We start from the raw sequence: 22,652 nt of genomic DNA, 5'->3' as shown, positions 1-22,652 counted from the left end.
TCCTGTGGCCGGCCTTTGCGAAAGTTGCTTAACTTCAATAAAAAAGTGCTACAAAAACAATAAAAAGCATTTATTTCTTCTCGAATACCACAGAAGACACCATACTGCCAGTTTTGCCGCCAAATTTGAACTGCGGCGTCGGTATGACGCATCTCAACGTCAGTTTCTCTGAAAAATGCTTCGCGAGCTCATCTTCTGTCCAATTACACGATGTTATTATGAATATACCTGGAGAATAAATGTTATAGAATGTTAATTACATTCAAATACATAGACCCCGATTCCTGCAGACACCTCCTAATTTTACTTAAGTTATACCTGTCATTTTCTTATCCGCCGAAAAGGAAAGGGACGAATGATTGGCAGCTCTTAATTTAAGGAAGAATGTGTAAATGAATTTATAACCCGGGCGAATCAAAAAGGTATCTATCTCACTGGTATGCAAACCGTTTGACGTGTGCTGTCAACTAAATTCTGTCGGGTTATTGGCCAATGTAATTTTTTTAGACAGTTGTTTTAGATTTGTACTTAAATTTGACGTGTGTTCCATAAATTTTATACTTATCGATTACCCGTCCCTTTCCTTTTCGGCGGAAAAGAAAATAGGTATAACTTAAAATTAGATGGTATTTACAGGAATTAGCACCATTAAGATGTTAGATGTGTGATAATACTACTGCTCTCAGGTGGGGAGGCGCTCGTCGTATGTATTTATATCTAGCGGGGCCCTCGGAGCTAGAGCGATGAAAGTGAGGAGAGCGGTCAGCTTGTTCAATGTACCTATCAAATATAATAAAGTGGTCCAATGTACCTCCGTTGTATCCACAGAAATGACCTCTGAATTCGATTTCCATCCAGCGGGGCCCTCCGTCGTTATCAGGCCGAGATACCTAAAAGTAGTGTCAAACGAAACTTGGCCCAATGTACCTTCCTATTCATTAATTTGTTCTTAAAATTTTTTGATGGTATACCAGAAATTAAGTTTCAAAGTTTTGTCTAGCCAGCGGGGCCCTTTGTTATTTGAATTACCACGTGCGGAAAATGCAGACCATTCTTATATTTTACCAGTGTACCTCACAATTATTCACTATTTACCAAATTTTTTGTGGTTTTTCTGCCTTAACAAAAAAAAAACAACTTTTCACACAAAATAGTCTGTTTCATAATTAATTTTGTTTGAAAAGTACAATTATCTAAATACGGATTTCGAAGTAGTAAAAGTTGTGCATATTTTTACCTCAAAAATCCTCTTAGAGGGAATATAATATATGAATATGAATATGAATATGAATATGAAAGGTGAATTAAAAATAACCTGATAAGTACAGTCTGTCAAGAAAGTCTTGACAAAAAATAAGCATTATCCTGGTAACATTTTGCATTAGTTTAAGCAGGACATTACTAACGACGTCTCTTTCACACTTAAGGAAAATGTTACCAGGTTAATGTTTATTTTTTGTCATGACTTTCTTGACAGACTGTAGGTATGTGGAAAATAATGTAGTACGTAGTACGCGCTTTGTAAGGTAAGATCAACAAAACAAATATTTTCCGCAATGAGGGTAGGTATGACAAAACTATTGCTATTGCGTGATTGTCAGTAGGAAATAGAACTCTGCGATACCAATGTAAATAAATGTTGTGGTTTACTAATAATAAACTATAATGGGAAAAATCAGTGCACTTAGTGTTTTAAAACAGAAACTAGTTATACAAAAGTACCAAGATCAGTTAATGGATGTAGGTAAGTTTTTAAGATTACAATATTTTTAGTATAATTTATGACCTAATTTCTAGTCTAAAATAATTACTGATTATTGTTAATCATTGCATTCGTTTTTTTTAGTTAATTTGCCATCTCTTGGACATGAAGTCTATAAAAATATTAGAAAAGAATTAAATGAAAAAATGACTGTAAAGGCCATATACTTATCTATAAAACGAAATCATAATTACTTTTTTCGATCTGCTAAGAATGAAGCTAGTAGCGAAAGTGATAGACCGGAATCGAGTAACGAAGACTATGATTCTGAGGGCAATCTGACTGATTCTGAGGGCAATCTGACTGATGATGATTATCAGACAAAACATTATAGTTTTACATTAGATTTGCAGAAGTGGCGAAAAATTGAGCCGCAAATATTTTATACTCGTAGAAATGATCCTAAGAAACCTAACTTAATATTTCAAAAACGAGTAAAACTGCCTAAGCGAAAGTGGACCGGTATTTTATCACTAGAAATTTGGAAATATACTAAGCTTCCATGTACCTGGTGCATGAAATCACACCAAGTATTTAAAGAAGGATCTGTAAAATGTATTGGTTATTGTAATCAATGCTCAGCACGTTTGATGGTGTCAATGACTCCGAATCTGGACACAGAGGGTGATGTTAAAATTGACTGCAAGATTACAGGTTTTCGGTCTCATCTGCATAACCCCAAATCAAAAAATAGAATGACTTCTTATACTAGGACTGAGTTAGCCAAAGAACTTAATACAAAATCAGCTTTAGTAGTACGAAATGAAATAGCGAATGTATTAATACCAGAAAAGGAATTACTCAAAGAAAACAACGTGGCCCCAGAACCACCTCATCTTCCAACTTTAAAGCATTTGTCGCAAATAAAATATGAAAGTCGCCAAGAAAATGTACTACACAAAAATCCAGTGTTAAGTCTTTGTAAATTATCTACAATGGCACCATATTGTACTTTTATTCAACAGATATCGGCCAGGCCGTTTTTCATATATTATTGGTCTCAATCACAAATCATGTATTATAAAAAGCTTAAAAAAAAACAAAGTATCTGTCTTTGCATCGACGCCACTGGCTCGTTATGTAAAAATATAAGTCAAAGTGATAAAACAGATAAATACTTTATAGGACCAGATTGTTCTAAACACATTTTTTTGTATACTGGAATCGTGTATTCAGATAATTATATTAGTGTCCCTGTTGTCCAAATGTTGTCAGAAATTCATACAACAGAAAGTATAGCTCGGTGGCTTGAAACGTGGATAGGCTCTATGCCTCTACCGAATGAAATTATCTCGGACGATTCAGCGGCACTTACCAGTGCAATTGTTAAAGTCTTTACAAAATTGTCTTCGACAAAAGAATATGTGGACAAGTGTTTCAAGGCATTAGAGGAGAGTGTTGATAATTTACCATCCTGTTTCGTAAGATTGGACACATCCCATTTCATACATGCATTGAGTAAGCTTTCGTGTTTTGATGATGTTCCCTACACAGTGAAAAAGTTTTACATTGACAGCATTAAACTCATCAAAGGGTGTCTCAATTATAATGTGGTGAAAATTATTATTCTTGATCTTATAGTTGTGGCTATGCATAAATATAGCGGCAATACACCAAATGGTGGAATCACTCCATTTGTAGATTACGCTATTGTAAAATCGAGCTACTCACAAATTGATAATGATTTTAGCAATCTGATACAATCTCTCGCTCAAAATGATACAGATTCTACAATTTACGATCTTCGGTCTAATATTTTAAGTGCAAACTTTGAAATAAATTTAACTAATATGACTATTGATTGCCAAACCAATGTGGCTTATATTTTTGAAAAGGTTCTATACGAATATTTTCATAGTGCAGTTTCGGAAAAAGTTTGTACGGAAGTAGATTGTGGTGCTGATAAGTTAAGGAGAAAAGTTCCTCTTTTGCCTATTAACTTAAAAATGTTACAAGAGCGTGGCATGACTTTCTTAAATGAAGCTATTAATGACGGAATTACGCATGAAGGCAACAATTGTAACTACAGTGGATGTACTGGTGTTCGTAGACTATCATATACATTAAATAATATCATAGCACTTGATATTAATGGTATCAATAAAATATATTTGTCGGAAGTTCCTAACATGTTGTTTTTGAGTCAAAAGGAGTCCTATAAATTGACATCTGTGATTGAATATTGTCCTGGTGGTACAGGCCACTACAAAGCTCATTGCTTACGAAGAAAAAATGGCAAATGGGAATCTTTTGATGACTTAATTTCAACTGTTAAAGTAAATAATGATAAACGTAAAATCATAGCGCATTGCTTAATATATGTCAGACAATAGTTGATGTAACATACAATTAATATCTTTGCAATAATTACAGTAAGTAGGTAAGTACAGTCACGTGCAAAAGTGAAGTCATAGAACTGTATCTCATTACGTTGCAATAAGGTACAAATCTATGACTGCACTTTTGTACGTGACTGTGCATTGATTATTATAATATAATTTGTTGACTATATTTTTTTTATTGTGATCTTATTTTCTTTCTTTCTGGTATTACACAACATGTTCCGAAATAATAAATACGTTATGTTCCTAATAACAAATCAGTTTTTTTTCTGTTTACATACCATTACTACCGATATACAAAGTAATAATTTATTTTGAATTTGCTGACCATACTTTTGTGGTTGCCCCGTATTATGCAAACAGACTATTTTGTATGAAAAGTTGTTTTTTTTTTTTGTTAAGGCAGAAAAACCACAAAAAATTTGGTAAATAGTGAATAATTGTGAGGTACATTGGGAAAACATAAGAATGGTCTGCATTTTCCGCACGTGGTAATTCAAATAACAAAGGGCCCCGCTGGCTAGACAAAACTTTGAAACTTAATTTCTGGTATACCATCAAAAAATTTTAAGAACAAATTAATGAATAGGAAGGTACATTGGGCCAAGTTTCGTTTGACACTACTTTTAGGTATCTCGGCCTGATAACGACGGAGGGCCCCGCTGGATGGAAATCGAATTCAGAGGTCATTTCTGTGGATACAACGGAGGTACATTGGACCACTTTATTATATTTGATAGGTACATTGAACAAGCTGACCGCTCTCCTCACTTTCATCGCTCTAGCTCCGAGGGCCCCGCTAGATATAAATACATGCTCGTCGTAATTAAACAATTCAGCAATTCTCTTGAATAATGTTATATTTTCATAAACAATGTTAACTCTCCAACTCTTCATAACAGATTACCGCAACCGAACAAAATTCCACGTCACCGCCTTTTAAAAAGGCGGGAAAACGTTCCCGTTCGAAAAAGAAGAAATCAAAATAAAAACAAATGAAATAATATGCCAGTTCCAAATTAAAAATAATAAAGTCGTGACACAGATTCACGACTTTATTCCGTCTGTTATTAAGTTATATAATCTAATAGTAATTAAATAATAAAATAAACATTACGAACCCTAACAGATGTGAAAATTGGTGATGTGACATCACCATAGCTAAAATTAGCGATGTTCCTAATCGATCGATTTTGATTTTTGGTCTGTCTAAGAATACTTACCATTACCCTGTAGCATGCAGTCAACCTGTTCTATATATCTCTGTCTTTGTTCTTTAGGGTTCTCGGGGTTCAAACTTATTGCATCGTAAGTTCCTTTGTCGTGTATCAACCCGAATTTCTGACCTAAATCGCTTGAACTGTCTTGGGTTATGTCGAATTTCTGAAGACAAGAAAATATATTTTTTTACACAATAAATTCATGCCTGTATCCTGTAAGGAGTAGGCTTTGGTGCATAATATAGGTTATACCTGTCATTTTCTTATCCGCCGAAAAGGAAAGGGCTGGGTAATCAACTGGCATAAAATTTATGGAACACACGTCAATTTTAGGCAGAAACCAACCCTCACATAAACCCTTCCAAAAATTTATATTGGCCAATAACCCGACAGAATTAAGTTCACACACGTCAAACGAATTGCATATGAGCAAGGTGCCTATTTTATTCGCCCGGGTTATTACAATAAAATACAATACAAATACACTTTATTTCACCAAAATAAAAAAAAAATAATTACAAAAAGACTGTTAACCTCTTCTTCTTTTTTTCTTTGTTATTCTTTCTTTTTAAAATTCACAGTTGTCATTCATTCGTCCGTTTCTTTTTCGGCGAATAAGAAAATGACAGGTATAACTTAAAATAAAATTAGGTGTCTGCAGGAATTGGGGCTATTATTACCTTATACTTAATAAAGGGGAATTCTGTCTTAGCGATCTTCTCAGCCAACGTGATGGCTTCATCACAGTAGTCTATGCCCAGCAAGTTGGTGAAGCCTTCCCGAGCCAATTCTGTCAATGTGTAGCCGTTGCCGCAACCTGGAATCACAAATTGTTATTATCAAGGCTTGAGTCCTTCTTGAGCTTGTAGAGCTAGATATTTTTTTTTGTGAAATTAGAACATTAAATGAAGAAAAATCTGTACAGCTCCATCTATATTTATTTTGAAGAATGTACCCTGGAAAGTACCTTATTGCAATCCAGCTGTCGGTATTAATCTTTGACTGAGTACCTGCCACCTCCCAAATAACTACAAGTACCTGCCTAAGTCAACAACAGCAGTGTCCTTTGCTACCCCGCAATTACAAATCCAGTCAATGACTCTGCAAGCGCTGTCTTCTCCGAACCATATCTCTCCGGTATCACCGTGATCTTCAAAGTTGCTTATCTCCTTCGTATAAGTACTCTGCCAGTACGTCTTTGTACCTAGTTCTGATGCGTCCAGTTCTGTGTCCGACATCTTTTATCTGTGGAATTTAAAAAAATTGTATTTATGGGTTTAAACCTTAACTTACTGATGACTAGGCTGTATTGTCTCATGATCTTAGCCTGACCATTAAAAGTAAAAAAGATTCATACAGCAATGAAGTAGAAAAAAATAATGATATAATTAAATGAAATCGTAAATGAATACGAAAATCCGCATAGAATTCATATTTATAGGTTATAAAAGTTTGAATTGAATAGACATGATTTACTACAAATACTTACGGTGCTATATACATTACGAGAGAACAGAACGATGTTTCAGCTTAATTTAACTTAAAAAAACTAGTAATAATACAAAACAGAAACACGAAAATAACCTCGAACGTCAATTTTTTTTTTGTTTTGGTTTTCCCCGAAGGGTAAGGCAAAGGGAACTATGCCCATACAGCCATGTCTTACGTATTTTTTTTTCTTGATGATTGATGAAATGATGAAAGGTGATGATGATGAAATCTAAGCCCCCACCCTCGGAGTAGACTCCTACTCCGAACCCCAAACGAATTAACTCAAAAGTCCGCATAAAGTTTCGAGTTATGAAGCGGCTTCTTGACACGAAGCGAAAATAGGCAGATACACTTTGTTTATTGAATACTCCGATATAATAACACTCGCGAATGTCTTCCCACTAACTTAATGCGATCATTAACCACAAAACACACACACAAAACACTTCGTAATAATTATTTAGATTATTCAATGAAGAAAGCAACTGTCCCGTTCCCGTTTCCCGCCAAAAAGCCATTTATTATTCCGTCAAAATGTTTACGTTTCGATTACTTTAATTTTACATATCTTTCAAAAAAAATTAAAGAATGTGATATGCGATGTTTTTAATTTAGAGTTAGTTAGTTTCTATACTATAGTAAAATATTATACATCAATGGTTTTATAACAAAGACCTTGTATAGAATAGACGGAGCATATTTAAGACGAAAGAAAAACATAGGTTTTGTCTTTCGCACTCATGTGAGCCGTCATAAGTTAAAAAGAGATAAATATACTATCGTCGTAACGTCTTTTGTACTCGTGTAGCGGGTTTGTTATAGAAACGTACCTATAGTATATGTTTTTGTATCAGAACCACTAGTGCCGTTCCATGTCTTTATCGACATTATTATTGGCTAAATATTTCATGTTAGTCCAAGATCTAAAAAAATATACATTACAAATTGAATGATTAATTAAATACAGAAATAACGACCTAGTATCCATACCTGGGTGGGTAGAACCACAAGTAAATTAGTTAAAACGATACCTATTTGTATCCTGATAGAAAGATACCTAAGAAGAACCGTACGTTGCGGTGACAGATTCAGAACCACTTATTCAACGTAAGTAATTATCATGGACAAACTTGTTAAAGGTCAATTTATCATTTTTGAATCTATGTCATTTCGCAAGGTGTTATGGCCGAGGAGGTCGAGGACGGTCCATCTAGTCCACATATACTATAGTATCATTTTAATACGACATTGCGGCCACCCTTTGGTTGCTATAAATCACATACCTACCCTTTTATAAAAATTAAATACACGTTTTTCATTGACTTGACCGGAAATCGAATCGGCTCTCGATACAAGAAGTAAGATACATCGAAATGTAATTAGCACAGGCTTAAATAAGGAGAAGGCGTCCTTCAGAAGAGAGAATTATCTCGTTTCATGGTCTGAATCTAATTGTTTCTTAATTTCTTGTTTCGTAAATTAGGATATTTAGGAAATCTGGAAAATACAATATCTTTATGTAATCTTCATCCAAATCGGAAACAGGTCGAAAAATAAATTAAACGTGAATAGAATAACGCAACATGTAGATGTTACATTCAAACATAATATTATGTTATCGATATCAAAGGACAACACTACTTATAATACTTTGGGTACATGATCTGTCAAAGCTGATTAACGTAAAATGTGAAATCAATTATTTGTACAAATGTGACGGCTTTGCTGAAAATATGCGTCTGCATCGTGTTTAGGGCTCAATAAACTTTACAAAAACCAGACCAGGTAATGTATTTCTTGCACACAAACATGTATTATGTGGTCGATAACTTACCCATGGTGAGACATTGTTTGATCGTTCTCCATTATAACACCCATTCTACTCTCACAACCAATAGCTACGCAAGCCATGGTTCATAATGAATAACTATTTCACAGATTGTTTATATAAAAAGTTAAAATAATGTCCCAAAACACCAAAAAACTAACGGCAGGTTTGGTATCCAGCTGACTACCACAACATCTCAAAACGGTAAACACTGACGTTCTAGACAGCGGTGTTTGTCTATGTTTGTTTCTTTTTTCCACAGAGATTGTTGCCATAGGGAAGAAAGAGAGCTGTGATAGTTTGATCGTCACTCTAAAATATTATCCGTCTATTCTATACAAGGTCTTTGTTTTATAACCATAATATAGAAATAGCTGCAAGCAAAAAAAAATAATGACGAATGTGCGAATATTTAACTAATTTATTCCTGAAACGGAACGTTGATGACTGATCTGGGTTGCCACATGTAGAATGACTCAATAGACGAAGAGCAAAGCTAGAAAACCATATCTTTTTAAATATTTTTTTGACGGCAAATCAATTTAAAAAGTTCAATACCCAGTTCTGTTAATTTGTATGTTATTAAATATAGACTTTAGGATAAGAAAAAAACAATTTTATTATGCCATTCCATATTTATTGTTATATAAAGTTACATTTTAATCTTTATCACACTTATTATCAATACTTAATTGTGTATTTATACATAGTTTGATACTCTAGCATTTTTCTTAATATCTGATCGAAAATTTGAGCACTGGAATATTTACGTACAGCCTGACAAAAATAAGAAAAAGAGATTAGCAGTGGAAACAATTGCAAGGATTATGTTATGAACCTATCTACTGACTAATAATAAAAATGATTAAAAGAAATATTTAGTTGTTAGAATATATTTTTTAAAATACTCAAGCTGTACATTTTTCCTTTGTGATAAAAAATATTCGCTAAAATTTGTATAGATTACTCTGAATCCATTTATCTCAGCGTGGCGGAATATGCTCCATACCCCCTCCGGTTGATTGAGGGGAGGCCTGTGCTTAGCAGTGCGCGTTTATAGCTTGTTTAAGTTTAGTCAACAAAATTTTACCACAAAGTTTAAGTTTGATTTTATATAACAGCGCTCAAATTTTCTAAAACTTTGACTAGTAATATTGTAACGTTTTACAATTAAAAATATATTTTAGTACAATATTAGTCACTTATATTATTGTAATTACTTTTTTTAATTGTGCAAAATACCTTTTTTTCAGCATAAGAATAATAAAAAAAATATTTATATTATTCTTAAGTTATGCCTATTTATGAGGTCATAAGGCGTAACATTTTGCACCTTCTGCGCTGATTCCATACATTTTTAGCTTTACGTACGTATGTAATTTTATGGCATTTCTTTTTGTAATTTATAAAAAAATATTTATTAAACTATCACAAAAAATTTGTGCACCATCATTACAAAGCGATGTGGGTTGACATTTTAATTTTAGTGAGTCATTTTTTTATTTTAATTTAAGTTTAGTTTAGCAGTAACAAGTATAGCGCTCTCGCACTCAATCTCACACTTCATACAAAACACCTCGTTTTACACTGACGCTACACATTGACGTTATCGTACACGCGCATCTGTGTACCATACGATTGAAGACTGATGACTGAGATAAACCTAACCCAGCCGATGGGCAGCGGAGTTCTTACAGCGAAAACAAAGTAAGCGTCTTTTAAAAAAATCGCACTGTGATGCGATTTTCATCAACGAAACCTCGATTTCTTAAAAATGTTTACCTAGATTGAAACTAGCTAGTCTATTAAAAAAAAAAAAACAAAATTATTTTTTATTGCGTGGTTTTGTTAACACAAATCACACCAAAATGTGATTTTTCAAAAAGGCGCTTACTAGGTTGTCTCAATAAAGCGACGATGATGGATAGCACTATATTTTGAACTGTCAAACTAAAAACTAAATTACTGTCAATAATTTTTGTGTATGTCGATTAGAAACACATTTTCAAACACTACATTTTAAAGTTCTACCAGACAATATGATAGATAAGTAATAAATATACAAGTCACTGTCAACCCTCATTAGCGTCGAAAACAAAAAAAATAACTAAATAAAAAATAAAATCATACAGATAATGATAGATAATCTGACGGACAAAATATTTTTGTACGACAGCTCTAAAATTACTGCCGTCCACCACATACGCTTAGCGTAAGAAAGAGATAGCACTAAATTTTAAACTAACCTAAAACTAATATCAGACCGTCAGTATCATCAACATTATCAAAAATATAAATAACAATAAATCAAAAAGTTTCATTATTTTTTTTATTAAATTGCTTAGCTATACTATTAAAAATATATTAGTGGTACCGATTTTTGGCATTACTTGTTTACGAAACAAAATAACAGTTTGCGTCATTGAATTGAATTTCGAATCATAATATTCATAATTATTACTAAAAATGAGATTAAAATACTGATCACAAGGCATATATCCACACTTTGAGGCGAACTGAAGTCATTTTTTATAATATTTTCTAATTATTACTTTACTTACTTATATACCTAAACATTTATTAATTTGACAATCACATTTACAACACGAACATTAATAAAAAAAAAATAATGCTGATTTTTTTTATAATTGGCAATACTGATGAATAAAAAAATATTAGGTAGACTTCCCAAAAGACTTGCATTTAGGCCAAAAATTAATAATTTTAAATCACGTAAACAAATTCAAAATTCGAAAACTTAATACGTCATTCTTTTCAAAATAGATTCAATTTAATATTCGAATTAAAACAATTACACCCTGTCCCTTGATTTATTTACACAAGATTAATGTCCTTTTAATATACAAAGGTACATATTACCATTTCCATGCACTTCCATTTACTTCAAATAGTATTTAATAGCGGATTATCCCCGCAAGATTCTTCCCCTTTCTCACCTAAAATTACTTTTGGAATATCAAAATTAAAGCAAGGCCAAATACTAAAAAAATACTTCGAAAACAATGTCGATTCGGACAACAACTAAATCGGTTATTACATTGCCCTGTCCACCGGTCTAGATGGTTTGCAGATCAGGGGGGAAGCAATTCATCTAAAAAAACAATATTACCATTTGACATTTGTTAGCATTGCGCACTTACTTTCATATGCGCAAATGTCAAATTGCAATATTGCTTTTCTAGATGAATTGTTTGGATGTGGCCTTTTTGACCACCCAGTTCGTGTAGTCTAATAGCAAATCGGCGGGGCGTAACCATGGTAACCACCACTACTGTCATCTTGACACATCTAGCCCGCTTAACCTCAAACTTAATTTGACAGGTCTAAAACGAACTCCATCTCTTTTTGTGCCTTTAGTAAGTGAAGGACGGAACTAATTTAAGAGCTGTCAGGCTTTTCGGCGGGAAACGGGAACGGGACAGTTGCTTTCTTCATTGAGTAATCTAAATAATTAATACGTAGTGGTGTTTTGTGGTTAATGATAGCATTAAGTTAGTCGGAAGACATTCGCGAGTGTTATTTATATTGGAGTATTCAATAAACAAAGTGTATCTGCCTATTTTCGCTTCGTACCGGGAAGCCGCTTCATAACTCAAAAGTTTATGCGGACTTTTGAGTTAATTCGTTTGGGGTTCGGAGTAGGAGTCTACTCCGAGGGTGGGGGCTTAGGTTTCATCATCATCATCTTTCATCATTTCATCAATCATCAAGAAAAAAAAATACGTAAGACATGGCTCTATGGGCATAGTTCCCTTTGCCTTACCCTTCGGGGAAAACCAAAACAAAAAAAAAAAAATTAAGAGCTGTCAAAACTAAAATTAAGTCAAGTTTTTTGTCCGAGACATGGCGAGAGACCGCGCTACGAAATGAGTCCTTTAGCCGGTAGCTCTGACATGACAGTTACTGCCAGAACTGCATAGAATGATACAAACTGCCTATTTCTCCCATCAGGTGTGGCTACTGTTGAGTGTTCTTAAATTTTGACAGTTCCCCATACCATTTGAGTGAACAAACATATTGTTTTGGTTATATTTTTACACTATAAACCTTTGCGCGGCGTTTAACTGCAAAATCATAGTGTTATATTTATTTTATTCCCTAAAGACCGGAAAGAAAAAAACTTAGAAAATCTTATTATCAATCAAAACTGCCTTTTTCCACATGGCTGCTTTTCTTTTTCGTAACTCATCCTTCAGACGGGATACACTCCACGTTGCTCCACATTTTGTAGCGATTTATCGCGTATTTCAGCTGGACAGTATGGAGAACTGTCAAAATTTAGGAACACTCAACAGTGTTGCCACCTACATTTGAGCTTCTAGTTTTTATCCTCATTATTGTAAATTGAAATTCGCGCTTGTATCATAGCGCGGCCTCTGCAAATGAGTTCCTAACCTCAAAAATGCAGTCACATGCCTTGTTTTTTTTTCTTGAATGGCTTCGCCTAAACACAGTCTACAAACCATAGAGCATGAAAGTAACACACAGCTGTTGTAGCTTGATTCAATGAGGGATTTTCCAGGCTACATTAACCAAAAATATCGGGCGTCGTCTGAGAGGAATCTTTCAAATATATTTGAAAGCGCTGAATGAGAGATAACCGGGAAAACTATACATGCTCTATGGTTTATACTTTAAAAGTAAAAATAAAAAAAATGGCGTCGCCAGGAAAAACAATATTTAAATAAATATTATACATATAATAGTTAATACTCATTGCACACATACCTATGAAAAAATATTCATCGTCATCTCCACAGCGTTCACCCGTTCTTCACGGGGTGCATTTACCTAACCATATAAAAATATGGAAAAATATCCAAATATTAAAATTAAGTAGAAAAAACAACCAGCGCCATCTTGTTTTTCTTTTACTATACCATGATGTTCGCAATAAGTAATTCGTTTTTTTTAATAACAGTGGGAGAGAAAATAATGCACAGTAACTTAAATAAAAATAACAATATTAAAATCTTAATCGAAATTGACTAAAAATTGACAAAGAAAAATTGGATCGTCCCGTTAAAATACTGGGGGGGCTTAAAGAGGCCACATCGAAGCAATTCATCTAAAAAAGCAATATTACTATTTGAAATTTGCATTGCGCACTTACTTTTATATGCGCAAATGTCAAATTGCAATATTGCTTTCTTAGATGAATTCCTTCGATGTGGCCTTTTTAACCACATCAATGAGAAAATAGGTAATTATCACGTTAAAAGTGAACAACGCCATCTATCGTGTTTTTAGGGAACGCCGAATTGAAGTGTTTATGTATTCATACATATAGATATAGGACAGATCCAATTATATCTTTGACAAGTAAAATAATACTAATATTAAACCAAATAAAAATCTATAAAAGTAAGTACATCAGTTTAACAATTAGAACTCAGTTTTTAACCGGGTAAAAAATAATACTTAATAACAAAATTTGAAAAAGCTTGAACTTTTCAAATTGGTTGGTTAGTAGTTCAAGATCTACCAACCCTCAGTGGAGAGGCACGCTTCATACTCTAGTTTTTTTTACAGAAGCGACTGCCTGTCTGACCTTCCAAGCCGAAGGAAAACCAGCCTAATACAGGTTAGGTCACATACCTCCGAAAATGCATTTCTCGGGAATGTGGGTTTCCTCACGGTGTTTTTCTCAATCAAATCAATGTACATACAGAGTGTTAGTGACATCGTAACGAAAACTTTGACGAATGATTCAGACCATGATTCTGTGTTTACATCAGTGGTATTTTCCATCGCAAAAGTATAGAATTTAAACCAATCAATCAATCAATCCATCAATCAATAATACTTTATTGCACAAGAACATATATAAAGGACATAAACATACGAATAAAACATAAGCACAATAGGCGGCCTTATTGCTAAACAGCGATTTCTGCCAGGCAACCTTAGGGTGAAAGAAGATTATTCATTGGAGCACGGGCTGGTATAAACAAACATATAATGATACCAACATAACAAAAAAAAAGAATAATAAATAATATATACTTATCTAAAGAAATAATATAAATACCGTGTTATAAAATAATTTATAAAGAAAAAACACGAATTTTACGACGGAAAATTACACTTGGTATCAACTCAGAATCATAAGCAAAATCATCCCCCTCAGTATTCGTTACGATATCACTAACACCCTGTATATTATCTACTAAGTTGTTTTTAAGACATTTATTCAGTTTTTTTTTTATTCCACATGGGGACATTGTCGAAATCACTTTTCAAATTAGTGCTTCGTTTGGCTAGGACACTGCAGGTTTGAATCACCTGATTGGGAAGGCACAGCGTGGGGTATGGTCCATCTCCCCTCCAACTCCCCACCCCCATGTTGACGGAGGGGAGGCCTGTGCCCAGCAATGAGACGCATACATAAACTATTTCATGTTTATGTTAATGATGACCAGGGAAACAGCGGACACCTGAAGACCCAGAAGATCAGCCCGCGCCTAAACTCAGGCGGCTCACTGGGCCTCCGCCAACGGGGTTTCACCCGGTGGGTTAAACCGCGAAGGCGGGGCAACGCCTAAGGACCCTTCCGTAGCTACGAGAGGCATAAAAGACAACCTTAAGGGGCAGTATCCCCAGGTTTCCCACACATACCTGGTGTGTGTGTGTGAGAAGACAACGTGTGTGTGTGTTAATGATGTTCCTAGCAACGAATGAAATCATAATGTTTGAGAATTTATCATTCCGTTTTTATAATTAAACTTTCTTGGCTGTCGACCAATCTTCGTCATATTCGTGCACAGTTCTTGATCTCTGAAAGAGACAAAAAACGAAATATAGATAGTGTTGAGAGCGCTACGTGAAAAATAACGAGAAAGTAAAACCATTGTAAACTGATTTTATTATGAACGAAAAACTGACATTTTTAAACGAAAACTGACATTTTTAAACGAAAAACTGTCATTTTTAAAACAACAGAACGTAAAAATGTGACAATATATTTAAAAAAAAAAACAAAACTTGGACGACCAAGGAAGCCGTCGTTAACAGATATAATTCTGTCGTAACGGCTTAATTTTATTTGCCCGGGTTATTCATTCATTCATATTAAAATTAACAGTTGTCAATCATCCGTCCCTTTCCTTTGCGGCGGATAAGTCTAATTACACATATAATTTAGTTATAATTAATTGATTTTTTTTAAATTAAGATGGGTTTGCTCTTGACTTCGTTCTTCCACGAGGAGGAGAAGAGATCGACGTTGGAACGAGCTTACCCAGAAAATGCCTATTCACCCGTGATTTAAAGGACCCCAGGTTGATGATGATGATGATGCGATCCATCCGATTTCGCTACGGCGACTGCTTCAACTCCGACGTTCATGTGCACGCATGTGGCGTATATAGCCAATCTTATTGGAAAAGATCCTTGCAAATAGCGGGCATGTGAGTACACCATTTAAATATGCATAATTGATCGCCGTAAGCGGTCGGGCTTTCAATTCATCATCATCATCATCAGCCCATTAACGTCCCCACTGCTGGGGCACGGGCCTTCCCTATGGACGGATAGGGAGATCGGGCCTTAAACCACCACGCGGGCCCAGTGCGGATTGATGGTTATTAACGGCTGCTAGTGCAGCCGGGACCAACGGTTTAACGTGCCTTCCGAAGCACGGAGGAGCTCGAGATGAAAACTTTTTTTTTTTTTGTGGTCACCCATCCTATGACCGGCCTTTGCGAAATTTGCTTAACTTCAACAATCGCAGACCGAGCGCGTTTACCGCTGCGCCACCGAGCTCCTCGGCTTTCAATTCAATTCAATTCGCGCTTGGCGTCAAGCTCTAAGCGCCGTAAACTCCGTAAACCCCAGGTTATAAGATACAGGAAACACCGACGCCGGCAGCCCATTCCGTTCCTCCTAAATCCTAAATTAATGAATTAATGGCCCCGAATCCTAGACCTCATCGTCACTTACCATCAGGTGAGATTGTGGTCAAACGCGAGCCTATATTATTTGAAAAATAAATAAAAAAAATACGGTCGAATCGAGAACCTCCTCCTTTTTTGAAGTCGGTAAAAGATAAATAAAAAATGCTGTCCGAAGTGCCCTAACACCAGCACTATTAAAGACCTTTACGAAGCCACTGACAATGCCGTAAGCGTGGCCAATTATTGATCAGCAAAAATCTAGTATCGATCGCCATCGACTCGCAAAGAAGAAGAATAAAAAATAGAATACAACTTACCTAGCGTCTCCCCAACCACCATTCCCTTTGACCAGTCTCTTGTTGTGCTTGGCACCACCGTTTGTGACTGTGGCAGTTACCCTACTAGGGTACATGAACCTTTTAGCGTTCTGCAGTAGTTTCTGCACCTTGCTTATTACTGTCGACGCGTTGCAGTTTGACTTCTTGTGGTGGAAGCCGCTGTAAAGAAAAATGAACGCTTAAAAACTTTTTTTTATTATTTATTTAGCACTAGCGACGAGTGCAATGCTGAGCAAAAAAATGAAATTATTTACGACATCACATTAAAAACCTCAAAAATAACAGAATTTCTCCACTATTTAATGGATTTTATTATACATATAAACCTTCCTCTTGAATCACTCTATCTAATAAAAAGAACCGCATCAAAATCCGTTGCGAATTTTTAAAGATTTAAGAGTACATAGGGATATAGGGACAGAAAAAAGCGACTTTGTTTTATACTATGTAGTGATGTCATATGGTCATGTCACTCATTATTCTCTGACGCGAGTGAGATTGCGCCCAGATTAGTCTATTTCAAAGCCGTACTAGGACTCCTGTCCTCCGCCTCTGAATAGTACTGACAGTTACTGCTGCCCTACAGTCCCTGTGACTTGCCCCTTCCGTCCTGCATTGCCGTACCGATGGCTCCCATCCGCCTCTGCAACCGTTGAGGTCTTCACCCGTATCCCTGGGCAAGGGTTCTACGTTATACTCCGTAGGTCTGGGTCCCTATCCGAACTCAGCCACCATCTCACTCTGGCCTACTGAAGCAAGAGGCGCCCCCGCGTCGAACAGGATTTGCCCCAGTGGAGGGCAGAGAAGATGGCTCTGTCCCCCCTGGGGCCGGGTTAATGGTCTTGTACGAAACCAAAATCAAAAGCTTTATAATATTTAATTAATTTGTAATTTTTGAACCAATAAGCATCTAAATTCTAAATAAAAGAGAACGAAAACTTCTACCTACGTATCAACATCGTATCACGCAAGTAGGTAGTAGCCACGCGTAGGTAGGTAAGTCTAGCGACTGTTTCGCGTTGTTCGATTTACATTGCGGTGCAGTAAAAACTCAAAATCTTAATTAAACATTTGCGACAAGGTAAACACCTACCATCGTTTTTAGTACAATCAAATAGACGTTCCATTTTTTTTTCGTTAGTGACATCGACTAACACCCTGTATAATGCCGAATAATATATAATAAATAATAAAACTCACCACTCTCCAATATGAAACACTCTAGGCCCTTTACAGAGCATAACTTTAAATTTATTCTGTCTCATTCTATTCTGAGACAGGTGTAGAAGCGAATAATCCCAATTGTAATCGTCGTACGCGCAAAATTGCGATTGCAACTCCATTATATTATTCCAAACAGTTCTATTGAACGCAAAACCCATATTGTGCATGCTAGAATGCCAAGGCGTAATTTCCACCTGAAAAAAAATGGTAAAAATTAAGTTTTATTTATGGCAACATTTTATTGTTTTTTCGGGATGGCAACTGTTGAGACATTTTTTTTTTCATTTCACATAAAAAGAGTAAAAATCAGGCGTATGACAACATTTTTTTTTCCGATCTTTAGGAAATAAATATAACATGATTTTGCAGTTAAACGCTGCGCAAAGGGTTATAGTGTAAAAATATAACAAAAACAATATGTTTGCTTACTTAAATAGTAAGGGAAACTGTCAAAATGAAAGAACACTCAACAGTAGCGACACCTGATGGGAGAAATAGGCAGTTTTTATCCTCATTGTAACATTAATAATTCATATTATTTATTAGCATTAAATAGCATCATGGTAAACAGGCAGTTTCTAAATATAACATAATTTAAGTTCATATAAAAAATATGGAAGAACACAAGCGGCAAAGAAAGAGGGTAGACAGATATGTCTGCCCGTAGAAAATTATGGATCTACCTACTCCACTCCAATCTCATCAGTCATCCCGTGATCATGGCACTTGCAACAGTGTCGAAATATCGGGAGTCTCATATCCCCATTTAAACGCGGTAAGAACCCGTTATTATGTGCTTTAATATGGAAGAATTATATCCGGTTACCATGGCAACATTAAGGTGATAAAAATAATGCAAATCAACTTTAAGTTCATATCACGTGGTTTTCAGGATTTGTGTCCGGTTAATGGCAATAGGCTCGCCCTCTATTACGTGGGACTGAAACATAGCTGGCGAAGAGTGGGTAAACAGTCATGAGCAATATCATGTACCCACTTTAGAACCCTGTCGCACTATCATATTTGACATTTAATGAGTCTTACGGTTTCATTTGTCAAAAAAGTTAATATGACATGGTTTCAAAGTGTATACATATTAGTGCTCGTGCCCGTACTATAGACCTCTGCCTACCCCTTCGGGGATACAAGCGTGATGCCTATGTAATTATTACATAACATTACATACATAAACTCACGCCTGTTCCCCACCGGGGTAAGCAGAGACTACGGAATTGCATTTGCTTCGATCCTGACACACTTCATCTCACATTAATTTTTATTTATGTAATAATTCTTCCATATATATTTTATATTAAAATAGCATGCTTCAAGTAAAATGATCATTCCAATTCAAGCATTTCATATGTATAGCTTTCAGATACATTAAAAAGACATGCCAATAATATACAATTAAATTAAAAAAAAAGGAAAGGAAACAGACTAAAGTATAAAATGTTTATAAGCATTTCAAATTAAAAAAAAAACTTAAGAAGATTTTAAGACCATGCAAAGTACCTATTGTATATACGAAAAAAACTGTCTTAAATATAAAAAAAATGTTTGGCAATTGCAAACCTTTTTAATTTAATAAATTCATTATATATTTTTTTCAATAAATCTAATTCTACACGTCGCTTCTCGTAGTTGCTTTAGTTATACCCCGCCACCTAGCGGTAACTATACTACAGAATGTTACAAAAAATAAAAATATCCTTAAAGTTATATTTCTATTAAAAATACGGTAGGTTGAAAAGGCCACATTACCATAAACCATTTCATCTAAAAAAGCAATAGGCTAAATGAATAACTCAATGATAACTTATAAAATGCTAATCTAGAAATAGAAACCAGTCTAAAATGATCAAAAATCAATCTTGATTTTCTTTATGACTAAAACGTAGAAAAAAGATGAATTGAATTTACTTAATTATTGGCCCCGATTCCTGCAGACACCTAATTTTATTTTAAATTATACCCGTCATTTTCTTATTCGCAAAAAAATAACTATAAATTGACAACTGTTAATTTTAAAATTAATGAGTAAATAAATGAATAAAGCGAGTGAATAAAACAGGCATCCCGCTGACATTCAACCTGTTTGACATGTGCTGTCAACTAAATTCTGTCGGGTTATTGGTCAATACAACATTTTGGGAGGGTTTTTGAATTTCTGCCTAAAATTGACGTGTGTTCCATAAATGAAAAGAGCACATAAGCGTCTAATTATTGTTTCTGATTGTTTGAAAATTTGTATTGTTTTACTGGTTTTTCATTGACCTAATCATTTAGCCTATTCCTTTTTTAGATGAAATGCTCAGCGTGGCCTGGGGGTTAAAACGACCACAAAGAAACTATGCATCGAAAACAACAATATTGGTTTTTGACATATGTTGCCATTGCGCAAATGTCAAATTGGAATATTGCTTTTTTAGATGAATTGCTTCGATGTGGTATTTTTAATCCCTCTGATTAGACTGCCTGGGGCCTTATCTCAAAAAACTTACAATTGTTACAAAGACAATTCGATGTGCATTACAGAGTGTATGATTAGAAATATTTTGACGAAGTCTGTGGTAGATGCCTAGTCTTTTAGTTTATTTTTTTTTAAGTAATTTCTAATCGTCTTTTTTACATAACGAACGTCTCATCCGCCTTAAACTACTGCAGCTTCTCACATCCTGTATAGCCGGGGAATAGAAGCTGCAAGAAAAACCTCGGCACAGGGCCCTAGACGTTCTTTAAAAAAATAACATAAAAATATTGTTGTACAATTTGGCTGCCTAATAATCTTTTCCTAGACAGTTCCCATGTATTCATTTACCTTTTTAACAAAGTTTCTGTTTAATTACTGTCTTAAAACTGTTCACCGTTCGACGTTACGCAATCAACGCAACGAACGCCAAGTTGTCGTAATTTACAATTGTAAGTTTTATGACACAATCCCCTGATGGCTTAAAGACTACTGACTTAGACCAATAGCAGAAAATATCATAATTCAGTTGTACAATCCAAAACCAACTAACCACTGTATTCTAGGATGTTAAGTCGAACCTTCCTCGACACCGTCCTCAGGTGAGGAAGACCTGGAACTCAGCTCAAAATCGATATTCTTACACGCCGCCTCAAGCTTAACTCGAGTTTACTCCAGTAAGGCATGTCATTTTCTTATGAGCCACCGAGCTCCTCAAAGACCTCTAACTCAGCTCAAAATCGGTATTCTAATAATATACTAATTTTAGCTTCGAGACTGCCCTCAAGATCATGTCAATGTGACAGTTCTCATATAAAAACAGAGACTTGAGCATGATCTTGAGGGCAGTCTTAGCTGAGATTCGTTTATTAATACCACCCTTAGAGGGCGCCTCAACCTTAACTCGACTTTACTCCAGTAAGGCATGACGTCATTTTCGTATTATTATGTTGGCAGTATGACATGCTCGACTCCAGTGAGTAAAGTCCTCGAGTCGAGAACGTAAATGTCAACTTGAAATACCAAAGGACTCAGCTGAGGCAGAGTTGAGTGGAGGAAGACTCGAGTGGAGGAAGTTTCGAGTTAACATCTTAGGATCCAGGCGTATATCTAAAGGATGCAATGTACAATGCAAGCGCTTTTACAGCCAGAAACTTAGCAGACTTTTCATGTGACATTAAGTCGTGACATTTTTTATAATTAATAATTTATTCTTCATTTTAGACGGCGATACGGTGAGGTGTGGGTACTTAGTTCATCTTGCGATGGATGTATCTTTGACTATCCAATTCATATATAGTCGTGAGCTTAAGTTATGTTACATACATATGTAACCCACGCCTGTTTTTCACCTGGGTAAGCAGAGACTATGGAATTCAATTTGCTTCGATCCTGACACACTTCACATTTGAGATGTCTTTAGAAAAGTTTCAGTACAGTATACTCTGGACCGACGTGCGTGTAAAACTGATGAATATGGAAGCAAAAGAAGTGTCTTAAGTTATGTTATTCTTTGTTTTTTTTTTTTATTATTTAAATGAAAAACTTAAACGTATAAACCATGAACCTCAAGGGATCAAGGGATCATCCATTCGCCCAGAACAAATGTCCATCATGTTAGAGGACACAATCCCTCTGTCGGATTTACGACATGCCCGGGAAGACAAGCAGCCGAACGTGTTCTATGTTTTTTTTTTGTAATTTGTTTCGGTAGGTTTTGCATCATAAATGATAATCACATAATGGGGAGGGGGGCTCGGTGAAGGGTGCAGAGTGCCTACTTATTGTTTATTCTATACCCCAGGAGGCCTAAAAAGGCTACATTGTTGCAAGTTGCAGTTCATCTAAAAAAGCAATATTGTAATTTGATATTTGCGCATATAAAAGGAAGTGCTTCTATGCTGTTCTGGGAGCAAATAAAAAACATAGAAAACGTTCAGCTGCTTATCTTCCCGGGCATGTCGTAAAAACCGAAAGAGGGATTGTGTCCTCTAACATGATGGACTAATGTTATGGGCGATAGGCTGATCCCTTATCAGCTTATCACCATAAGGTTCATCA

At 35.3% G+C, this 22,652-nt stretch overlaps 2 protein-coding genes across 4 annotated transcripts in view; both read right to left on the bottom strand.

Annotated features, from left to right (window-relative positions):
- Window positions 1-55: 55 nt before the first annotated feature.
- LOC126379596 (EEF1A lysine methyltransferase 2) lies at window positions 56-7,322 on the bottom strand. Its single transcript, XM_050028412.1, has 5 exons — window positions 6,814-7,322; window positions 6,367-6,569; window positions 6,005-6,141; window positions 5,328-5,487; window positions 56-228 (listed from the first exon to the last, which is right to left on the bottom strand). Exons 2-5 carry the CDS (start codon window positions 6,560-6,562, stop codon window positions 71-73), a joined length of 651 nt encoding a protein of 216 aa, XP_049884369.1. The 5' UTR covers window positions 6,563-6,569; window positions 6,814-7,322; the 3' UTR covers window positions 56-70.
- Window positions 7,323-9,248: 1,926 nt separating this feature from the next.
- LOC126379475 (alpha-1,6-mannosyl-glycoprotein 2-beta-N-acetylglucosaminyltransferase-like) overlaps window positions 9,249-22,652 on the bottom strand; it is a 55,054-nt gene continuing 41,650 nt past the window's right edge. For all 3 annotated transcript variants that reach the window (XM_050028234.1, XM_050028236.1, XM_050028235.1), the window contains 3 exons: window positions 18,098-18,315; window positions 16,877-17,056; window positions 9,249-15,441 (listed from right to left, as the gene is read on the bottom strand). In XM_050028234.1, coding sequence (XP_049884191.1) covers window positions 15,348-15,441; window positions 16,877-17,056; window positions 18,098-18,315 — 492 coding nt within the window. In that variant the 3' untranslated portion in view covers window positions 9,249-15,347. The remainder of the gene's footprint in view (window positions 15,442-16,876; window positions 17,057-18,097; window positions 18,316-22,652) is intronic.

This window comes from Pectinophora gossypiella, chromosome 29 (genome assembly GCF_024362695.1).
Source record: "Pectinophora gossypiella chromosome 29, ilPecGoss1.1, whole genome shotgun sequence".
Lineage (NCBI taxonomy): Eukaryota > Metazoa > Arthropoda > Insecta > Lepidoptera > Gelechiidae > Pectinophora > Pectinophora gossypiella.
This window is presented reverse-complemented; position numbering and strand designations above follow the sequence as displayed.

Bases quoted from the DNA above. Each gene is read 5' to 3' on its own strand.
- LOC126379596 (XM_050028412.1), bottom strand. From the start codon at position 6,562: ATGTCGGACACAGAACTGGACGCATCAGAACTAGGTACAAAGACGTAC. The intron at 6,142-6,366 runs GCAGGTACTTGT...TTGTGATTCCAG, and splicing joins CACTGCTGTTGTTGACTTAG to GTTGCGGCAACGGCTACACA. The intron at 229-5,327 runs GTAAGTATTCTT...TTTATTCTCCAG, and splicing joins CTGCATGCTACAGGGTAATG to GTATATTCATAATAACATCG.